This window comes from Syngnathus acus, chromosome 16, assembly GCF_901709675.1.
Source record: "Syngnathus acus chromosome 16, fSynAcu1.2, whole genome shotgun sequence".
NCBI classification, from domain to species: Eukaryota; Metazoa; Chordata; class Actinopteri; order Syngnathiformes; family Syngnathidae; genus Syngnathus; species Syngnathus acus.
Genome location: NC_051101.1, coordinates 9,768,140 through 9,788,580, shown reverse-complemented (window position 1 = coordinate 9,788,580; position 20,441 = coordinate 9,768,140). Strand labels below are relative to the sequence as shown.

The following is a 20,441-nucleotide window of genomic DNA, read 5'->3' as shown; positions in this document are numbered from 1 at the left end:
CAAGACGAGTAGCTTAATGACTCTATCACTACTTAGAACTACGTGTGCTGTTTTTTTTTGTTTTTTAGGATTGAATACACACACTGACACAATATAATGCACTCTGTATTTTACACCTTCGACTTTTTAATTCCACCGTCTTGACAGTCACCTGACAAATTATAAGCAGACTGCTACAAAGTATTGACGAGAGCGTCGATGCATGTGCCCGGGGGGGGACGTCACTACTTTTGGGGGAAATGACAACGGGGAAAAATAAAAGAACTAACTAAGGGAATGGAATCTCAACATCTACCTTAAATACATTCAGAAAGAAGTTACTGTGTCGTCTTGTGCTGGTTTTTTACAACAGTCCGTTTTCAATCAGCCATGTCAGGAAAATGCGTCTCCTTCTCGTTTACAGCACAACGCACGAGTTGATATATTATTCCGTTACACCGAATGAATTAAATAAACGTTTACCGGGACGTCTACTACTAAGGATACACTTGAGCCCAGAATTAATCACACTTTTGACAAAATAAATAGTTATCTTCTGGCTGGATTGACACAAGAAAATTGGCTGAATGAAGTTTTGTCAAAAGATATTAATTTGGATGAATTAATCATGTTGACCAAAATTATTCATCAATCCATTCTAGGTCGAAGGGGAAGCAGAAGCTGACTTGGACAATTCACACTTACATTCACAGCTGAACAATTTACAGTCTTCAGGAAATGTACCAAGTTTGTTCTTGGAATGTGAACCTCAATATACCAAAAAAAAAAAAAAAAAAAACGGTCTTGTGTTGGATTAAAATGATGTCGATGACATTCCAAGTAATGAGGATCTTTTAGAATGGCAAAAAAAAAATTTTTGTCAAAATATAAAGGACTGAAACGCAGCTGCTTAAAATTAATTTCTGCTGTATCGTGTCATTTCCAGGCAGAAGATACTCATTCAACAAATAACTTTGAATCCAAACAGGGTATGAATCATTGGGCCTGTCTGATATTATTTACAGTGTCCATTTGGAACGGCGACTTTATAAGAAGCAGTGACGGGAACAATACAAATAGTTACAGCAGCTTCATACACCGAGTTGGCATGCTTTCATTAAATCTATATTCTGTTTTACAGTTATTAAATTTGCAGTACAAATCAACTTAATTACGAAGCTAAACGGAATATTTTGCTGTATATTTGCCAATTTATTCAAAACAAATGTGGGGCTGATACTCGGATATAAATAATATACTTTTAAAATAATATCTATGTTCTATATGATCTCATTGGACGTTTTGAAGGGAAATCTAATTGAATTGGTCGTATGTGCTGCTACATGAGGATGAACGGGCTTGCCTATCGCACTCATCTACATGGATGCACAATGAGATCATATAAAGTCGACTATGAAACAAAAACAATATTCTAAAGCATTATGCACCATTCAGATTGTGGTGTGTCAGTAGGTCAAGTCATGCCACTGTGATGATTGTTTCAATTTTTCTACAGAATGCAAATTACAGCAGTGTAATAATCACTATTCACATTTTGCTAATGATGATTGATGGAATTGGTCATTTACAATTGGTATGGACTAAAGACTGAGTTTATCCAGTTAATTAATGAAATCTCAATGTTTTCAATCCAATACAGGCGTGTGTGTGTCGGTGCATCACCATGACGACGGGACGGAACCAACTTGCTACAACTTCAGTTCATCTGCTCAAAGAATTTGTAAGTGGGATTTTCGTAACCGTGGTTTTGCATTTTGGTGAGCTGTCGCTCCTCCGGGGTCAGCATGGGGTCCACCTGTTGGAGAAGTAGACTTAGCGAAAGTCTGCGCTGGACCAAGTTGCGCTCCTTGGGTCCTACCTCGACGATGCCGTGGCTGATGGTGCCGTAGGGCTTCCTGCGCACCAGCAACAGACTAATGACCATCACCATGGCGATGGCCACAGCCACCACCAGCAAGCCCACCATGGCTCCACGATTAAATGTCTCCAAGGCGTCGGGTTGCTTTACAAAGAAAGATGCGAAGTGATGACCACGTTTTGGGCAATTTGTTTTGTTCATCGGGTCATTCTTACCAGTTCATCTCGCTCGATCTCATCGGGCTTGTAGACGACTTGTTTGAGCTCCACAGAGGTGTTGATCTATCAGGGAATTGTTAATTATTAACAATGACGTCACAAAAATAAAATTAAAATGCTACATTTCGGGATGGCTGAAAATCACAATATTTCGCTTTAAAGATATTAGTTGCATTTTAAAAAAAAATTAAAAATCCTACCTTTTCCTCATACTCATACGTAGGAGCCTTCTCAGATGGGGCGTAGTCATATTCATCTCCTGGAAATGCAAAACGCATCATCACACTGGCTTCAATTCAGATCTTATGAAGCAAGGCGTGACTGAATCATCCAGCCATCCATTTTCCGAACAGATTATCTTTGATGCGGCAATGATTACTCGTCTTACATTCTTGAGAAAAATAATTCCATTGGATAGACAGACATAGGAGAGGACACTTAGTACAACCATTCTGTTTACTAAAACGGCCATTTTTAAAATAGATGGACAGAAGCTAGATAGAAAATGAATCCTTGCTCACCTTTCTTATTCGATTGCAAGTCTGTGGCGACAAGGAGGAAAAACAATGTTAGAAAAATAAAGCCGACTGATGCGAAAGATGTAACACGACGCAGTCCGTACCAACGCGGGGCGGATAAGGCCTGTTCTGGAATTCTCGCTCCTCTTCTTCCTCGTCATCCTTCTCTTCCTCGCTCTCGGCTGGCAGAAGCTCCTCGGTGGTGTGCGTCTCAGAGAAGGACGTTGTCATGAGCTCGCTTATGTCGCCCCGCTCTGCCCGTACTAGTTCTTCTACAAGGAAAACATAAAAGAATTGTAATTTTAATGTAACCCGTTGAATTTTTTTTCAATACTCTTCCAGCATACGGATATCATCGTGGAGCTCCTCGGCCAAGATAGGGTCCTTGTAGAGAAGTGCCAGACTCTGGTTCATCCTCTCCTCGATAACATGAAGATGTGTGTACACCTGGAAAAATGGATTTTGCAAGTGTTAAACAACAAGGACTGGACCCAGATGACAGCGTGAACTCGGAAAAGGTACAATAACATCCTTGTTTCCTTGTTGTACTGTTTCATCAAGTTTTTAAAACTATGCATTTTAATTTTTTGTGTTTAAATTTGATCTATAAAAGCTTCCGTTTTATGGATTAATTCATTAATATTTCTAAAGATATCACTAATTACATATTATGATTATTAGTATGAAAACCTGATGTGCTTGGGGAAAAAAAACAAGGGCAGATTTGGAATCACTGAAAAAAAGAAAATCACCCAAAAATTTACTTGCATCACTGACAAAAAAAATAAAAAAAATAAAAATGTTGACCTTTGTAACTAAAACTCGGAAGTCAACCAACTTCAGCGAAGAAATTGTGTTCGACATTGGAGACACTGCAGAATTTTTTTTAATAAAGTTGGTTCTGTAGTCAGCAAAATCTACCTTTGATCAAAGCTTCAAGAAGATCACTAGATCCTCTATCTTATTTTTTTAATCAGTTTATTGAAGTGACACCAAAAGCCCGTACGGGCTTTGCCATAGTCAGCAGTAAATCACAAAGCGTCACGCACCTGGAATTTCATCTGCTCAGCCTTCTGCGGGTCTACAGCCACAATATGCTGGTAGTGCCTGAGCGTATGTCTGCGGTCCTTCTGCTCGGCCGCCATGTAGCGCTTGAGAGCCTGCAGCACTCGCTCGGGCTGCAAGAAATGTTTCATTGCGGCCATTTTGCGACGATGGGCCTGCTTTTGATTTTCCTACCTGTGGCTCGTCAGACTGGACTGCGGTCAGGTAGTTCTCCAGGGCCAGGCGGCGGTTGTTGTTGAGTATGGACTCCACTCTGGCCAGATGAGTTTCCACCAGCCTCTGCCTCTCGCCCGCCACTTGTTCCTCAAGCGTCTGCAGCACGGACTGGAAGTGCTGCGGATGGATGATAATGGAATAAATTGGCGGCCAAGAGAGCATCGCTGCCATATCAACTGATTTAATTACCTCATTTAGGGCTTGCTGTTCTGACTTTGGCAGATTCTTTGACTCGTTGTCTGCCTCCGCCCACTCCTTCATGATCTAGCAAATGGAAAACTTTCAAGTCAGAAAACAGGCGCGTCGACTATTTCCATTGAAACTACACAGGCATGGTCATAGACTTATGATATTGAGGGAAAAGCCCAAAACGATTCAGAGCCTGATACATAGGTGTCAAAGTCAAGGCCCGGGGGCCAGATACGGGCCACCGCATCATTTTATGTGGCCCACGAAGACAAATTTTGCATCGACTTTGTGTCATTACAAATTGTCTTCACTTTTTAAAAATTGCTAGCAATTTTTATTACCATTCATCTTTTTCAACTATTTGAATGTTTTTTACTAATCTCTTATATCAAAACTGGTTATTCATCAGTTTGTCGTGTAGCCTATACTGTAAATAATATAAGGCGTTGTCAGAATCCTTATAAGAATATAAGAATCCCATTGACTCAGAATACTAAAAACGGTGCAAAAAATAAAGCGGAATTTTATAATCCTGTTTTGGTTGCCCCCAACCTGTGAAATCTACCTCATTGATGCGCTTCGTTCGCCGGTCCTCCAGGTCTGTTTTGGCACGCAGGAAGTTGGCATGCTCCGTGTCGTCCACCGGCTTCTCGAAATAAACATCTACGCCATCTGTGGGTCGAGTGGTTGTCACTGCGATGGGGGGGGGGGGGCAGGAAATAGAGGTAATTGTTTTCACTTTGCATGACTTTTAAAGTTTCAAATTACATTGCATCAGGAAAATATTCACTTTTTCTGCCCACATTTGATTTAACAGCCTTATTCCAAAATGGAATGATTTTTTTTTCTCCAGAATGTGACACAAAATTATGATTTTTTTTCTTACTTTATCGAGGCAACTTTGGTATCAATTGCAGTCACATTTTTTTTTTTTTTAAATAGCACACTTATCTCTGATCAGATTTCAGAGAGGCTGCCATGAACCTTTTATGAAAAACTAACCATACAGCCCTGATTGGTGGAATTTCTAAACTATTGTGTGTTCCCAAATACCACCAAGCAAAACAATGAGAAAAAGTGAAGCACAAAATCAGCCCAATAATAACGACATCAGTCATTGTTGTGCTTTACAGAGGAGATGAGTAAGTACCGCTGTCTCCTTTCATCGGAGGTGGTGACGTTGTGGCTTTGTAGTTTTTGTCATAGTAGGACGAATCCAGATAATCCGACGTCTGGTAGGGGCCCGAGTCGATGGGGTATTCGTACTTCTCCGGGTTTCTCACTGCTATGGGCTCCTCCTCATCCTCCTCCTCCACCGGCTCCTCATCTACCTCATCCTCTTCATCCTCATCCACCTCCTCTTCGTCTTCCTCCACCACCTCGTCATCTTCATCCTCCATGTCGGTCTCGTACATGTCGGTGTCGGGGGAGGGGCTCGGAGTGGGTTCAATCACTTTCGCACTGTAGGAATGAAATGCGGTGATCATACGTTCCGTCTATACGTAACCAATTGAGTCTGTCAGTGGTGCCTTACACAGGATTAAGTATTCCGTGATTCTGCGAGATCTGGTGGCCAGTGAGGAGTTCTCTTTCCTCCAATTCGGCCTTACCGCTGGTGCTGCTTCGACCTGGGCAGCATACATACTCCACCCCGCGGAAATTTTCTCCGCACGGCAAAAGCATTCCGTAACTGTGGAGCTCCAGATTGTCTACGATGCACGCCTTAAGGAGAAAAACATTCCGGTTGTCCTCCAATGCTTTACCGACACATATTATGTAAACATCGCGAGCTGCCGTGTAAAGTATCACACCTCTTTCGCAATGTTGTGCCAGTACACGTAACTCTCGCAGGCATCCATCTTCTCCTGGTGGAGGAAACGGCATCGGTCTGGAACCAGCAGGGCCTCGCTTACGTACTCACCTTCTGTACCAACACGTAAATACACAAAGCGGGGGTAGTGTGAGAATCATCCATGCTATAGTTCTGGTTTGGCTTCACGGGAGTCAAAACTGTTACCCAGGCTTAATTTGAATATATTTTCTCTTTCTCTCTCGCTCTCAAAGTAATCAAAGACCCGAATATTGACTGTCTCAAAATGATTAAACCACCTCAAGATGCTCTCCAAGTGAAGGAGCAGTGGCTCTAATCTAATGAACAGACGTGACCATGGACACTGATCAGAAAAATCCTCTCTTGTCCTTTCAGTCACGACAGATTTATGATCATAAAAACAAATCCCAGACAAAGCCACATTTCATCATATCCTTGATGTCTTTAAATTTTTGCATGGCAAAATGTTATAGTCCTATAGAGTGCAAAATAAGCAATATGCTATTTACGCTATATCTGATCTTAATTAAGATGTGTGCTTTGTGCTGCTAGCTCATGACTTTTTCCTTTTTAGCTTGTTCATGTATTAGCTAAATTCTGTTTCTCTGTGTGAAGTGCATTGTGCAACAAAAAATAGAAAAAAAACTGTGTCAACCTAAATGCAGTGCTGGAGATAGGAGGGGACACTGCCCCCTACTGAAATATGCTTGAACCCCCCCACCCAGTGCTAGACCAGATAATTGACTTTTGGGTATTTTCCAATTTTTCTGGGAATTTCTTTCCACATTTCCACCCATTCCCAGAAGCATATTTTTGGGGTTTGTAAAAAAGTCATCTCTCCTTATAACAATACATTGCATATTATGCATTTGTCTAATTTCTATCCCAGTAGTCAGTTTGGTTCTTACCTAGGCAGCGATAGGGCACCACTATGAAGGGGCGTGCCTGGCAGTGGCTCCATCCTTTCTTACACCAGTAAGGGATGTTCACAGGACTTTTTGCCTCCTCTACGTGGGAGATGGAAAGCGCTGGGTACATCTGGTCGTGCGGGTCCATGCAAAGATGGAAGAGAGATGGATGGGCGTAGCAGAGGGAATGAAGAGAAGAGGAGGGGACATTTGGTCAGAGGACAGGTTGAAGGATTTTGGTGGGGTACAGGGAGAAGACTTAATAAGGGAAAGACTCATGCACCTTTATCACACCATGCAAGTACCATCTTGTTACTGTCTTTCTAATTTGTCATTGCTTTGAATAACTGGCAAAAAATACGACGTTAAAGAAAGAGGCGCCCCCTGAGATTTATTGAGCGGATGTCAACAAATGTAGAACACATTATGAGTCATTTAATAACACTGCTGCTTTGGTTCTACGTGTGCATTATGTGGCCACCAGATGGCGCTTGGTTGCCCTTTCCTCTCAAATACATACAGTGCTGAAGGGGGGGTAATTTTGTGATTGTCATATAATGAGGACACAAATCAGGAAAAAAGAGGATAATGTAATATTTAGAAAAAGTCAAATTGTGTGATTAGTGATTTTTTTATAATTTTTTAATTTTATTTATTATATAATAATTGTAAATGAATTTATAAATAAATTATGTAGAATATTATATATGTGTATATATATATAATTTAATTATATAATGATTGTAAATTAATTAATTAATAAATTACGTAGAATATTGTAATAAAATATAATATTGTACATTCCCAAAATTTCCCTATAATACAGTATTGGCCCAAAATGTCCCTGTCACTTTTTTTTTCTCAAGCCTACCTCCTGACAGTAGGAGAGAATTTCACTGGGATCTTTGAAGCAGTCCTTGCGGCCTTGAGGGTCCGGCTCCCACTGGCCCGTCTGCGGGTTCATGTGCAAGAGCTGACGGCCACAGAACATTGCAATCTGCGGTTCTGCCACCTGGGGGCTGGGGCCATTCACTTCGCTCATTGACAGGGCCTGGAGGAGAGGAGGAGGGAGACAAAGGAGATGAGGACGAGTCAATACAAACCCAGTGACAGATAATAGTGAAGCTGATCTAGGGCAAAGTGGGCCTCACGGATAATTGGTAGATGCACTCTAGCAATAAACCCGGCACTGAGGGGGGGGGGGGGGGGGGGGGGGGGGGAAGATATCAAAACAGGAAAGTTAAACTAATGCACCGGGGGATCGAGCTTTAAAAGGATATTGACAGAACTCAAAGTCACGGAAGATCTATTGATAGCTCAGTTTAAAAAAAACACCCAATAAGAAGCTCGGTTTATTGCCGCATTTGCCGGGAGCACAGAAAGTTGAGGCGTGCAGGATGTAAATATATGCAATCTAATAAACATTCAGTCTAAAATATAGCTTCCTATGAGTGCACGGCAGCCTTCTTGGATGTTGTTATTGATCGTGGAATATGTTGCCTCCACCCTGGGAGGACCCCGGGGACCTCGCACAGAGGAACAAACGGGCGCTCGAGCTGGGAGTCAGGTGTTAAATCTTACTCATTGACCCGTGAGCCACTTCACTACATTAACAACACAGTGCACACCAGCACAAAGGAGCCCAAATGCATTCACAGACACGTACAGTGTGGCACCAAGAACAATTGCACAGCTTCACGAAGGCCACACAAAGATGGTTTACTAATGCAGAACACGATGAACATTAAATCAAATTTGCAAAATCATCTGAGAAAAATATAAATAAAAAAATAGGGTCCTTTGTATAGCGGCAATCTTTTCATGTCTGCAGACGGACTTGGGAGATAGAGCCAAAGATGACAGGGAGGCTGGAAGCAGCGCTGAGCCAATTAGAAGAGAGTTGCCCGGAGGAAGAAAGTGAGAAGAAAAAAAAAATAGAGAGATGAGAGTGATGCCTGATCAAAGAAAACGCAGCTTGGGCCGGCTTGCAGCTCCACTGTTTGAAGTTCTCATTAAAATTCACAGTGATCATTTTACATTACTGTACTTCCTATAGGGTAAATAAATGACATATGAACAAATAGTTTACAGGTGTCCCAGTACAAGCCGTGGTCAACTTTGAACAGAGCAATATAGGCCCTGATTGGTTATATAATTGCTAGAAACTTCAAATTAAAAATTACGATTTTTTATCTTACCTAAATGTTTTTAAACGTGCTGTGCTTAAGGCAAGAAGAGAAAAAGCCACTTTGCGTCTCCCGCTGTGGATACTATTGCTTTGTCATGTGGGCTTTCCAAACAATCTTGCCTTTTAAAATAACAACTCTACTGCCAATGGAAAAAAAAAAAAAAAAAAAAAAAAAAAGCTTCTTGGATCTTGGCCCTTGCTTCTATCTTCATCTTGGCAGGCGACTTCTCTCACGCCGGCTCCCTTGCAAGTAGCTGCTCATCCAAATTAGAAAGTGAAATAAGTGCTTGTTTGACTTTTATTGACAGTGTTGTATGCCTTCATTGCTTAAGGAATGCATTTGCTGAGCTTGCTGTCCTGAGAAGCTGCTGAGCTGACGTCTGAGCAAGTATTTCTGTTTGACGTGGGCAAGGTCAGTACTTCCGGATATTTGAGAAGATAACCCCCCCCCCCCCCCGCCCCCAAGGTCCAACCTCTCTCATTTTGCTTGTGCACTCGCCGAAAATCGATGCAGAATGACTGCAACTGAATCACCCCCCCCCCCTCCAATCAATAGAAGTCCATAAGGAGCACGAGGCTCCCGACTTCCATGACAGCAAGGCTGCACTAGATGTCCCTGTTAAGTAAGAACCTCTTTTAAAATGCTCACTTTTGTTTATTTTATTTTTTTTTCCCCCCACAGCTTGTCCCAAAAGCCTCCTGCTGGTTGGTGACCCAGTTCGAAATCACACGCATCTCCAAATGCTGGTAACCACGCAGCAAACATCACACGCAGCAATGACGTAGTAGCTGACTCCATTTTGCCTCATTTGCATAATTGTCAATATTATTAATCAACAATTATTAGCCCGGGTTAAATCCAGATGAAAACAAACGGAAATATTATCAGACTTGTCCTGTGAGTGTCCCAAAACCTTCGTTAAGCCAACATATCATCTGGTGGTGCTGAGTGAATTGCGCCAGCGGGCCGACACAAGAGTGCTGCATCATTAATAAAGCAATGCTGATAGAAAAGTGGAGACGTGCATTGACTTTCTGCCTCGCTTTTTGCTGTGCTTGGCTTCTTTGTTTGCTCTCATGATTTTTCGTTTCTACCCGAGAGCTGTGCGTGTACTACAACTTCTCCATAGCAGGAAGCGTTGCTAACAAACAAAATGTTCCCACAGGGAAAATAAGGCACTCAACCACAGAAGTTGCACTACAAATGTGTGGCTATGTTTAATTAGAAGCTGCACTTAAAACCCGGGTTGGAAAAACACTGGAAGACACATTCTTCCAGCAATCGACACTTGGACATGTTTGAGTTCGAGCCCGAGCAGTAGATTTATTTATTTTTTCCTCGGGCATCATTCCCCCCCTCGCTCAAATTAAATTTGCAGCACCTGTTCCACCCTTCTGTTGCAGCATGACTTCATCCTCTTTAATGATGCAATCTCTCGACGCTGGCAGGCAAGCCGGGGCAGGAGAGGCGTAGCGGAAAAGCCCACCTATCATTTGTCACCTATTCCAATCTGCTTCCTTCCTTCCACCATTCCATAAATGCACCACCGTCAGAGAATCATGCCGTTGTCTTGCTAAATGCTACACATGCTTTAGTGTTACAGAAACAAAGATAAGAACCAAACATATCATACAATCCATTTTTCAAAAAAAATCCCCCTCCATTGCAGAGGTTCCGTTTTGGTTCAAATGCTGATGGATGGATGGATGGATGGATGGATGGATGGATGGATGGATGGATGCTGTGCATGTACAAAACATGCATACATGTCTTTGTGCTCAAAGCTAGCTTGATTGGTGGTTGTCCCTAATCTCAAAACGCCTCCTTCCATATTTCTTTATATTCCCTTTCCCCCCCCGCCATTATGAGCGAGCAGTCCGTATTTAATATCGCTCTATCCTTACAGCCTTGACACAATATGTGACACGCGGCTGCTTCCACCTCGACAACGCCCCACCTCGATCCCGCTCCCTCGGACACTGCTAAATGACCCGAGAGATTTGTGAGCTTTCATCACTGTAATCATGTTAGTTAATTATTCATAGACTCCATCAGACGTCTTCCTGATGCGGTATGCATTTACCAGAGAGCGGTAACATTAGTCTGAGGGCCTCTCATTGAGCGGGAGGGGACAAAGGAGGTAGGAGCTCTGAATATTGAAACTCATTATTATCCATCTCTGACTGAAGACTAATTGAATACATTCATTTTCTATTCAGAGGAGAGTGAACGGAACATTACGCATTGTGTTCCACCTTTTGTACCGTTGCATAATCCCACGTCAATTCATCAAAAACTGTCTAAAATTCAAACTCACATATCCAATAATGCACGGGTGTCAAACTCGAGGCCCGGGGGCCAGATATGGCCCACCACATAATTTCATGTTGCCCGTGGAGACAAATTGTGCATCAAATTCATGTGCCATTGCAAATTGTCTTCACTTTTTAAAAATCTTTTTAAAACAGTTTTTACTAGTCTGATTTGAAAATGAGTTATTTGTCAGTTTGTTTTGTATCTTATACTGTATACAATGTGAAAAAATTGAGTTTGACACTCTTGCAATAATGTAAAGCCGCCACATTCGATATATACGCCAACTCACTACGCTTCACACAAACAGACACAAAAACGAAAAGAACTTCCACGTTGGGCGTATAGCGACATGCTAACTTCCAGTCGGCATGGAAACGCATAGCGACAACATGAGAAACGTGTTAAAACTCACCGGCGAGTTGATGCCGCTGTACATGGCGGCGGTACACCGCAGTGTTGGCTGAACTATACCTATTACATAACCCATCGTGATCACGCATTTGACGATTATTTTTTAGTCAGATGGCGTCCCAGTAGCTTGTAACATATTGACGGTGTTATGCCACCAGAAATACTTCATGCCTTGCCATGCATAAGGTCCGTTCTCGTTCTTTGTCCATCATCATCAGCAAACAATTCTTTCGGCTTATCTTTGAAGTTTCCACTGTACATTATTTGATGAATGCAATGCCAAGCTTTTTAGCATTTAGAGGCAAAATATGTACCGCCATGATAGCTTTGTCTAAATCCAGCCTCATCGGTGGCAGATTACAACAGTCCAGCTTCCAGCTGAGCCCAGTGGGAGCAGATGGCCCCATAATCGCTAAGGTTCACGCCGGTTCTCAAACAGCAGCCAAAACGGGCTCCTGATATTTATTTGCAAATAGGGGCCGGGAATCCCACGATATCATTTTGTAGCACGGCAGTGTAAAATATGTGTGGATTGTTACACGTCCAATGTCATTACTGCGGCAATTCTTCGTTTAATGTGCAAAGAGGAGTCATTTGATTATGTGCCCATCATATGGATGAGGCTACGTTTTTACACAGAGCTGCTCTCATCAGAAGTGACAAATCCTTCCCGTGGTGCTACTTTGCAAATAGCGAGAGTAATAAGGGATGAATTCCCACATGATCGTGCGAGATAAGAGAATTGACTGATGAATGATGGGAGCGCACTTGATGCCCAAGGGGGCTGAGATGACACTCCCATGATTCATGATCAAAAAAAAAAAAAATCATGTTCACGCATGCCCTCTCTTTAACCTTATCTTCTGCTAATACGGTCCACAAATTTGTCATCTATTATATTATCAAGTCAGATTAATTTTCGATCCATTTGTGAGTAATATTCAACTGATCCAAGCGATGCCTCCTGTTCCACCCACGTTTCAAAAAGTGAGTCGCATGCAGCCATGACGCCGCCGAGCATGACCAAAACACATAACGCAGACATTTTTGAACAAATCACGGCCGCCTGTCGAGAGCGTGGGAGGCAAAACGCTGCATGATAACATCTCCTAAAGCCAAACCGGGAAATGCATATGAATTTACCCAAACAAAAAATGATTTTGTCTTGTATTGGTTTTCACGTCGATTTTATTTTGTGCAATTACATAACCAACGCCGCTAAAGCTCCATCCCAGTTAAGCAAGACAACATGGGAGTGCCAACATGTTAATGCTGAACGCTGAGAGCCCGCAGATGTGATTTCAAGCTGAAGCGCTACCTCGGGGGGATTGAAAGAATCAAAGGCTTAGCAGAGATTTCACTGCTGCAGGTCGGCTGAAATTTTCTACAGGCAGATTGGAATGTATACAATGCAAACGACCAACCAACCAACCATCTTTTGTAACTGTTCAGCCATAAATACAAAGAATATTGGCTCAAATGTTTGCATTCCTATTATGAGACAAATCATATAAATAAAATAACATCAAATATATATTAATAAAATAAAATGATATAAAATAAGAATATAAATAAATATGATATATATATGATGATGCTTTGTTTGTCTGCAGTGCATAAAAGCATGTAAGTAGATTAAAAGGAATAAGTCATCTTATTTCTTTTAATGGCCTCCTGAACAAATTGCTGTTTACGGAAATTAAATAAAAGGCCCGATAAGGATTTAAAGCCTTTCCACTAAAAGCCTTGACATGCATATGGTCAGCTATTAAAGTGACAGCCCCTAGTTTATTTTTATACTTACACTATGTGGCGTATATACATGTGTCAGAGTATAATAACCTGCCGAGGGAGAACGGGTGCAGCAGAGGGGGGGAAGGAGGTGGGTTAAAACATTCATATATCTTTCTCCTTTCGTCTCATATTTATGCATGCTTTCAATTGCAATCTCATCATGCCACTCCCCCGGGAGTCCGTCTGCGAGATGCATTTTATGGAAATGAAGCTTTCACTTTATAAATGGGATACAGTGCATTCTGCGAGAGGCCCATAAAGAGAAAGGGGGGGGCAAACTGGTGGGTGTCACCATTGCTATTATGATATTGTCACAAACCAATAACAATGTTATCATTTAGAGGTAAAAGCAAAGAGTGACAATATTAATTTGATACAATTGTATGGCGCAAAAATCATAAAATGATTGTTCCGCGTTGTCAGTCATTTTTCATTTCAGTGTGTAAGTGTCAGTCTTGGATGTTTACAAGGGGGGGAGGGGTCGAGCTGAAGAGCAACTTGATGCGGCGCTCACGTTTCACATTAGCCCCCGCTCGCTTGCCCATGAACACCCGTCTCATTTTTAGCCCTCTACTTCATGTTCCTCAGCATCACTTGGCCACTGAGGTTGGTTTCCATGGTAACACCACCCACAGGAGCAGGCTACCTTCCCTGTTACCGTAGCAACTGGTTCCCTACAGACTTTCCTGCATGTCACCCAGTCTCCCTCTCGCTTTCTCTCTCTCTTGCGCGTAAACAGTCCCTTCCTCCCTCTGTTTTGTTTCACCACCGAGTCCACATATGTTATTTGACTGGACGTTCTCGCCTCAGCAAGTCAATGATCACCCACCTAATGGTTGGTTGTGCGTTCCGCCTCCCTGCCTGCTCCTTGTTTACATGCCTTTTAAATGACTCATTCTTTGCTAGGCCCTATTAAAATGAAACATCAATAATATCACAACCACTAATAAGAACGCGATGGTATGTAATTTTCTCCACTTCCTGATTGGCTGAAGGTGATCTACTAGGTTGGTGCACCCAGGATTCATTTGCTGAGTTAAAAAAAAAAAGTCTCAGATGCTCTAAGTTTCATGCTGAGTTAGACTCGACTCGAAAATAAGGCCCCTGATGTGTGTGTGAATAGTTGCCACATAATTAAAAGTGGACCACAAGTTTTATCCAACCTAAAAAGGCAAGACTATTTATTTTTTCCATGCTTGCCCAAGGGGATTCGTGGCCTGGCTCAATTTTGGTGGTTATGAACCGCTGATGTAGCGAAAAAGTTCAAAATGCAAACTTTGTACACAAAGTTCCATCTGTGCAAAGTGAAATGAAAAATATGCCGGGTCAACTGCCGGAAGCTCGGTCTCACCGGCCATGGAGTCAATTACTGTGGGAACATTGGGTCTCGAGAAAGAGGAAGGCTCTGTGAAAATGTGAAATTCTCATTCGTTCATCCAAAAGCACTTCTCACAAGGAATTGCTTTCCATATTCTGAAAGAGACTTAAAATGTCCGACAACGAGGCTTTTGTTTGCCATAATAGTCATCTAGCATATCAAATTGAGCTGATGTGGGAAACGCGGCAGCACACTAAAATGCTGACAATCCACATTTGGATGAACACCAGAATTTGGGATTTGGGTCAGGATGTTAATTCATTGGGTCGTGCCACAACAACAGCACGATTTCTTTCCCCCCCAACATCTGCACATAACTTTTGAAGTTATCCTGAGGTTGGGAGCTTTGTATACTACAAATATACAAAATCTTCTGTTGATTGAGTTGATAAAATAGAGTTCACAGTTTGAATAATTAAAAAAAAAAAAAGTCATAAAAAAATAAAACCAAAAAATGAATAAAAATAAAATACAAAAATAAACATTTAAAATAAAAAAAATAAAAAATAAAATCATCAAAGATAGCGAGAGTAAAAATGTCACATTTAAGTGAGGGGTAACGAGGACCTCTGGGATGTGGCAGACGAGGCAAAGGGGGACTGGAGGTGAGAGCCAGACTATGGGATTTTCTACTGTGGGGGGGGGGGGGGGGGCAGGAGGCGGGCTGAGTAGGAACGAGCAGGGAGTGAGAGGACTCCACTAAAAGTGTGCGTGACGAGCAGGAGCTCAGTCTTCTCCACGGCCTTCAATAATTCATGCGGCCTCTCCTGTGGCCCCATCGTTCTATAGCAGTCGCTAAGGTGTACACTATGCAGAGATGCGGAGAAAATGACGCTTGTCTTTTCTCAACAACCACAACAATACGCAGTAGCTAACCCACCAATTACACATTCCCAAAACCCTGCAGTAAAGAATGTACCATTTTTCTTTTATACAAGCACCGCCGTCCCCCTCCCCTCATCTCATTTCATAGCCACCTCTGAATACATGCTTATGACAAAGATGGATGTCTTTGCTCTCCCAGCTGCTGGATCTCAAATAGGGCTGGTTTCCATTAACATGCACTCCACCCTGCAACCCACATAACTCTCTCTCTCTCTCTCTCTCTCTCTCTCTCTCCTTCATCTCGCAAATCCTCCACAGCACCAGAGCAAAAGCCTTTTTTCACCAGTCAGCCCTCCATCTATTTAGCCGTGGCCCCACCCCACCCCCTTTTTTATTTTACATGGAGGACAAGTGTTATCACAGAACTGCAGATGTTTTCAAAGGGCCCTCCTTTAAAACCTTCAGCTGGCAGCTGCAGGACCAAACATCTCGCTTTGCCCTTGAATTGAACTGAAACCCGAGGAAGCTATGCAGGGTGTGAAGACTTTGCGTGCCGCTGATATCTTTGCCCTGCGAGACTCCAGAGCCAGATGAGATTAAGGATGGCTCGCCCCGTATCGCGGGCAGACAAACATCAAAAACCAGATTTGAAAAGATACATAAGTATCAAATCTTCTGCCTTTACAAAGCGAATAATAACTCAGTCACATAGATATTTATCAAGCGCCGCCATCTTCAATTAGCAAAGCGCAGTCCCAAGTCCGGGCCACGTCAAGGTCTAATGCGGAACCAAGGTTAATTGCCGTTAAATCAAGATTAACCACTGCATGTTTCCTGTCACACGCTATTTTCTTTCCTCTCCAAGTCTGCAGTCACAGATCTGTTTGGACCATGTGACCAAAATAAGCCAATCAAATTGTTTGTTTGCCAGAAGAACCCTAACCCAAGAGGCTTGCTACATCCTGGGTAGTTGCCAGCATCACAAGAAACAAATCAATATTTTAAGTGCAGCCAGAGCGAGGAGAAAGCAACATGGCTTATGTGCTGCATATTAACAATAATTCTTTCCTGTGTTTCAGTGCTGCTGCGTGTTTACCATGACCCTGCACGTTTCAGCCATTTGTGTGCATGTGTATCTCCAAAAGCTTAAGGGGGGGAGCCAGATACACAGAAGAGGAGGTAAGATACAAGATGCCCACTGGCTCTCGGATATAGTTGAGAGTAGCAAGCACACAGGAATCCATTAGTGGAACCTGATTATCTCTTAGCTCCAAAATTAATTAAGTGAAGGGGCGGGGCCGTGTGCCTGTTTGTGTGTGAGACAGCGTAAGAGAAAAATCTGCTTGTTCTCTTCTTTTCTTGGCCCAAATCCTCGCATTGAAAGGCAGATGCTTGTATTCCAGAGTAAAGCCCGACATTTTCTGCTCGTGCTGATGAAGATGGAGGTGGTGGGGGCTGTTTATTGATTTTATGACTCACTCATTTTTATTGCATTTCTTCTTCTCGTCTCTCTTCGGCACATCACGCCTCTGTTTCAGCTTGACTTGTAAAATGATAAAATTGGTTTTGTTTTGGAGGTATGGCTTGTCCTCATTAGGGTTGGTGTCTAGTCACACTCACATTTGCACGAATTAACAAGTTGCAGGCTAACATGCACGTTAAGGGAAAACTCATGCAAAATGGCAGTCACAACTGGGACTCAGACATGCTAACTACAATTGCCCAAATTGTGAATCTTACATAAATACAGTAAATGCATGTTAACACTGCTTCACACTCAATACAGGTAAAAGAAAAAAAAAACAATTTCAGACTAAGAATAGCTTTTTTATTATCTCTGCCAAATGCCAAAGCTGTTACACACGGAAAGCTTTTATCCTCCAATGCGCATCTAAATTCAACATCTATCCTCCCATTACTGAACTACTTCAAAACGAGCACCCAAATGATCATATTTGAAGCATCAACTTTTTCCAAGCGTATGTTTATATGTCAGCACAATTAAGGCTTACATCCATCTACTCCCATTTATTTTCTATGCAGCTCATCCTCATGAGGGTCACGGGAAAGCTGGAGCCTATCCCAGACTGACTTTAGACGAGAGGCGGGGTATGCCCTGGGCTGGACGCCACGCAAATTACCCAACCAATTCCCATTCAATTATGGCAAACAAGAACCCTTTGTCGTGGCTCCCGACTATAAAAATGTGGTTAAAATCTTTATTTTGTAACTTGCATTGGGGACAAGTGACCAAGTGCCACCATACAGTAAAATACAGTAGTATAGTAGATCTAAGTGTTCATGAAAATAATATTGCTCGTCTTTCTAGTGGTATTAACACCGCACTTTGAAAATCACCGTTCGAAATCCACGTCATAGCAAAAGAAGACAAAACAAATCATTTCTGTTTACGAATGCGCTTCATTGACCCCGTGCAGAGGCCGCCATATTGACATTGACACCCTTCCCTTCCCTTCCCTGCTAATGTTGAACTAGATTGTTCTCTCACAAGTTCACAAGCAGACCGTGAAGGTGATAATATTTGTCGTCTTCTCAGGGAAGACCTTTCCTGTCACGATGAGCGCCACTCACAGCTAAACGAAGCCATAACGTAACATTATTTATATGACAAGCGAGCCACAGTGCGTCTTAAAAAACAAAAAGGATCGTTGAGGGACTCTACCAATAAACTGGAGTTATTTCTCAACGCAGTGCAGTAATAAATTAAAAAGCCGCGCCACAAAAAGGGAGGATTGCAGCAAATTTGCCCCATTCACACATCTCAGACGCACACTGAGTAAATCAAGGCAAGCTGACACTTCTATTACGACTAATACGCGGGGTAATCCAGCTAGCCGACCCTCTCGCCGTGTAATCTTCGCTATATAAACCTTCATGGGCAGGTCTGTGTATGTGCGCTCCTCCTCATCCTCCTCAATGTTACAGTAATCCCTCTAAGGCTCTTACACATGTGAATTTATTTAAGTATGAAAAGGAATCACGTCACCCCGCTGTTACAGACTCACTAGGGGGAAGATGGCTAATAAATAAACAAATCCTTTGCAAAAAAGGGAGCAAGGGGGAGGCTGACTTTAGTCACTCTTCATTTTTGGCATGAGAAAGAACATTTGACATCAGCATCATCTCAAGCGGGGGACATCGTGACTCAACCAACGTCACCGTCACCTCTTGACAAATACACACACGCTCGGAACGAAAAAAAAGCAAATAGAAGTTCTTTTGCAAAGGAGATGATGGCAATGAAATATAAGGCTGAGTCCTAATTCTTAATCGATCATCTTGAATAAAATGATCAATGTGGGACTACTCTTAAATTTAGTAGCTGAACAAATTTGTGCCCCCCTGGCCTCATTAATAAGAGCTGTGTTGAAAAGAAAAATGCACTATTCTGTCTAATCAGCATTTATTTAACAGTCTGTTTATTATTGTAGTTATAAGTCTAGTGATACTAAAAAGGTCTATATTCCATTGATGTGTGCATTCTCATCAAAATGTAATTGGAAGAATCTTAAACAATTGTGAATAGGTGGTTGCCCTCATACTAACTCTAATCCATAAAAACATTAAATCCTTGTGGGAGGTAATAAAGGTACAGTGCATACAGCTTTGGGCCTGCTACGTGGAGATGAGATGGGGGAGAGAGGTCGAGGTAGCCCATTGATCTGCAGTTCTCCACTTCATCCATCTTCTCTATACATACTTAGTGATGAAGACAGATTTGCCACAGATTGACCCTGGGCTTTCTTATTTTAACTCTACACAGCATAACGTGCATTAATTCAAATGCATCTTGATGCGAAGCAGGGAAACCTTGTAATATCTCTTGTACTACAACCTTCAAATGTCTTTTCACTGTCACGACAGTGATTGAATATGCATGGCCATTTCCAGGGCCGAGGAGGTGCAGCCATCTTCTCCAGATGAAAAGCGTGTGTCTTCCTTGTGACAGGAGCAGATGGAGAGACAAGGAGAAGCTGTTTGATGTCCATCCTCCCACCATCTTCCATATCAGATGCAGGCCGCCTTGTGCTTGACGCAGCCAGCCAAATAGTCACAAGACAACGTTTCTTCTTTGTTCAATTATAATCTTCTATCTATAGCGTGTGATAAAATGACACTTTGGATTTTGCACCGTCACAGTTGTGTGTGGATGTGTTGTGTCATCATCACTCGGGGAGCTGCAGGATGCGTGTACTCATTAAATCTCGGCACGAGTGTCACAAATAGTGAAGTGCGTTAGAGAGTAGTAAAACCATATTAACGCTGCAATCATGTGCGTAGTTTGAAAAAAGAAAAAAAATAAGGAAAGAAACGAGAAACGTATTTGCACCATAGTCTTACCTCGACGTTTCCCTTTGCGTACAAAGACAGCACGGCCAGCAAAATTGGAATTGAGGATTGTCCCATTTTTGTTGTCCTCCCTTTGCTGTTGTTTTCAGTCGACCGAGTAACTAGAGTAAAACGAGTGAGTCCAACATAAGATCAGCCGATATGATGCTCCTGAGACACCTCCTGCGTCTCCGCGTCCAGTCGCAGTGTGGCTGGATGTGGATCATCCGCGACTCGCAGAACCAAGCCCTCTTTCTGCGGCTATTTATTACAGGCTTGAGCATAAGGGGAACATTCCGCTTGGTAAAGGGCGTCATCTAGTGGTGATACATTGACACTGCATTAGAAATGCAGTCGGGTTCAACTGTAGGAGAA

General features: G+C 42.3%; 1 protein-coding gene and 1 long non-coding RNA gene across 3 annotated transcripts; one reads left to right on the top strand and one right to left on the bottom strand.

The window, feature by feature from the left end:
* Positions 1–60: 60 nt before the first annotated feature.
* On the bottom strand, positions 61–20,319 carry aplp1 (amyloid beta (A4) precursor-like protein 1). Of its 2 annotated transcripts, XM_037274301.1 has the most exons (17): positions 20,079–20,318; positions 7,675–7,854; positions 6,804–6,933; positions 5,876–5,988; positions 5,599–5,786; positions 5,215–5,525; positions 4,630–4,757; positions 4,065–4,139; positions 3,834–3,992; positions 3,644–3,772; positions 2,942–3,041; positions 2,699–2,866; positions 2,598–2,618; positions 2,277–2,335; positions 2,074–2,139; positions 1,859–2,002; positions 61–1,795 (listed from the first exon to the last, which is right to left on the bottom strand). In XM_037274301.1, the coding sequence occupies exons 1-17, from the start codon at positions 20,142–20,144 to the stop codon at positions 1,697–1,699; spliced, it is 2,136 nt and encodes a 711-aa protein (XP_037130196.1). In that variant the 5' UTR covers positions 20,145–20,318; the 3' UTR covers positions 61–1,696. The 2 variants fall into 2 exon arrangements, with proteins under 2 accessions (XP_037130196.1, XP_037130195.1); XM_037274300.1 differs by having other exon boundaries at positions 61–2,002; positions 20,079–20,319.
* Positions 4,661–19,874, top strand: LOC119136327. The gene is made up of 5 exons (XR_005100699.1): positions 4,661–4,789; positions 9,324–9,403; positions 9,674–9,738; positions 16,796–16,895; positions 19,687–19,874. It is a non-coding gene; the product is annotated as an uncharacterized LOC119136327 (long non-coding RNA).
* Positions 20,320–20,441: the final 122 nt, after the last annotated feature.

Excerpts from the sequence above, each read along its gene's own strand:
- aplp1 (XM_037274300.1), bottom strand. The coding sequence starts at position 20,144 with ATGGGACAATCCTCAATTCCAATTTTGCTGGCCGTGCTGTCTTTGTAC. Across the intron at positions 5,989-6,803 it reads GGTGCCCTATCGCTGCCTAG|AAGGTGAGTACGTAAGCGAG; the intron begins GTAAGAACCAAA and ends GTGTTGGTACAG. Across the intron at positions 4,758-5,214 it reads TCCGATGAAAGGAGACAGCG|TGACAACCACTCGACCCACA; the intron begins GTACTTACTCAT and ends CCCCCATCGCAG.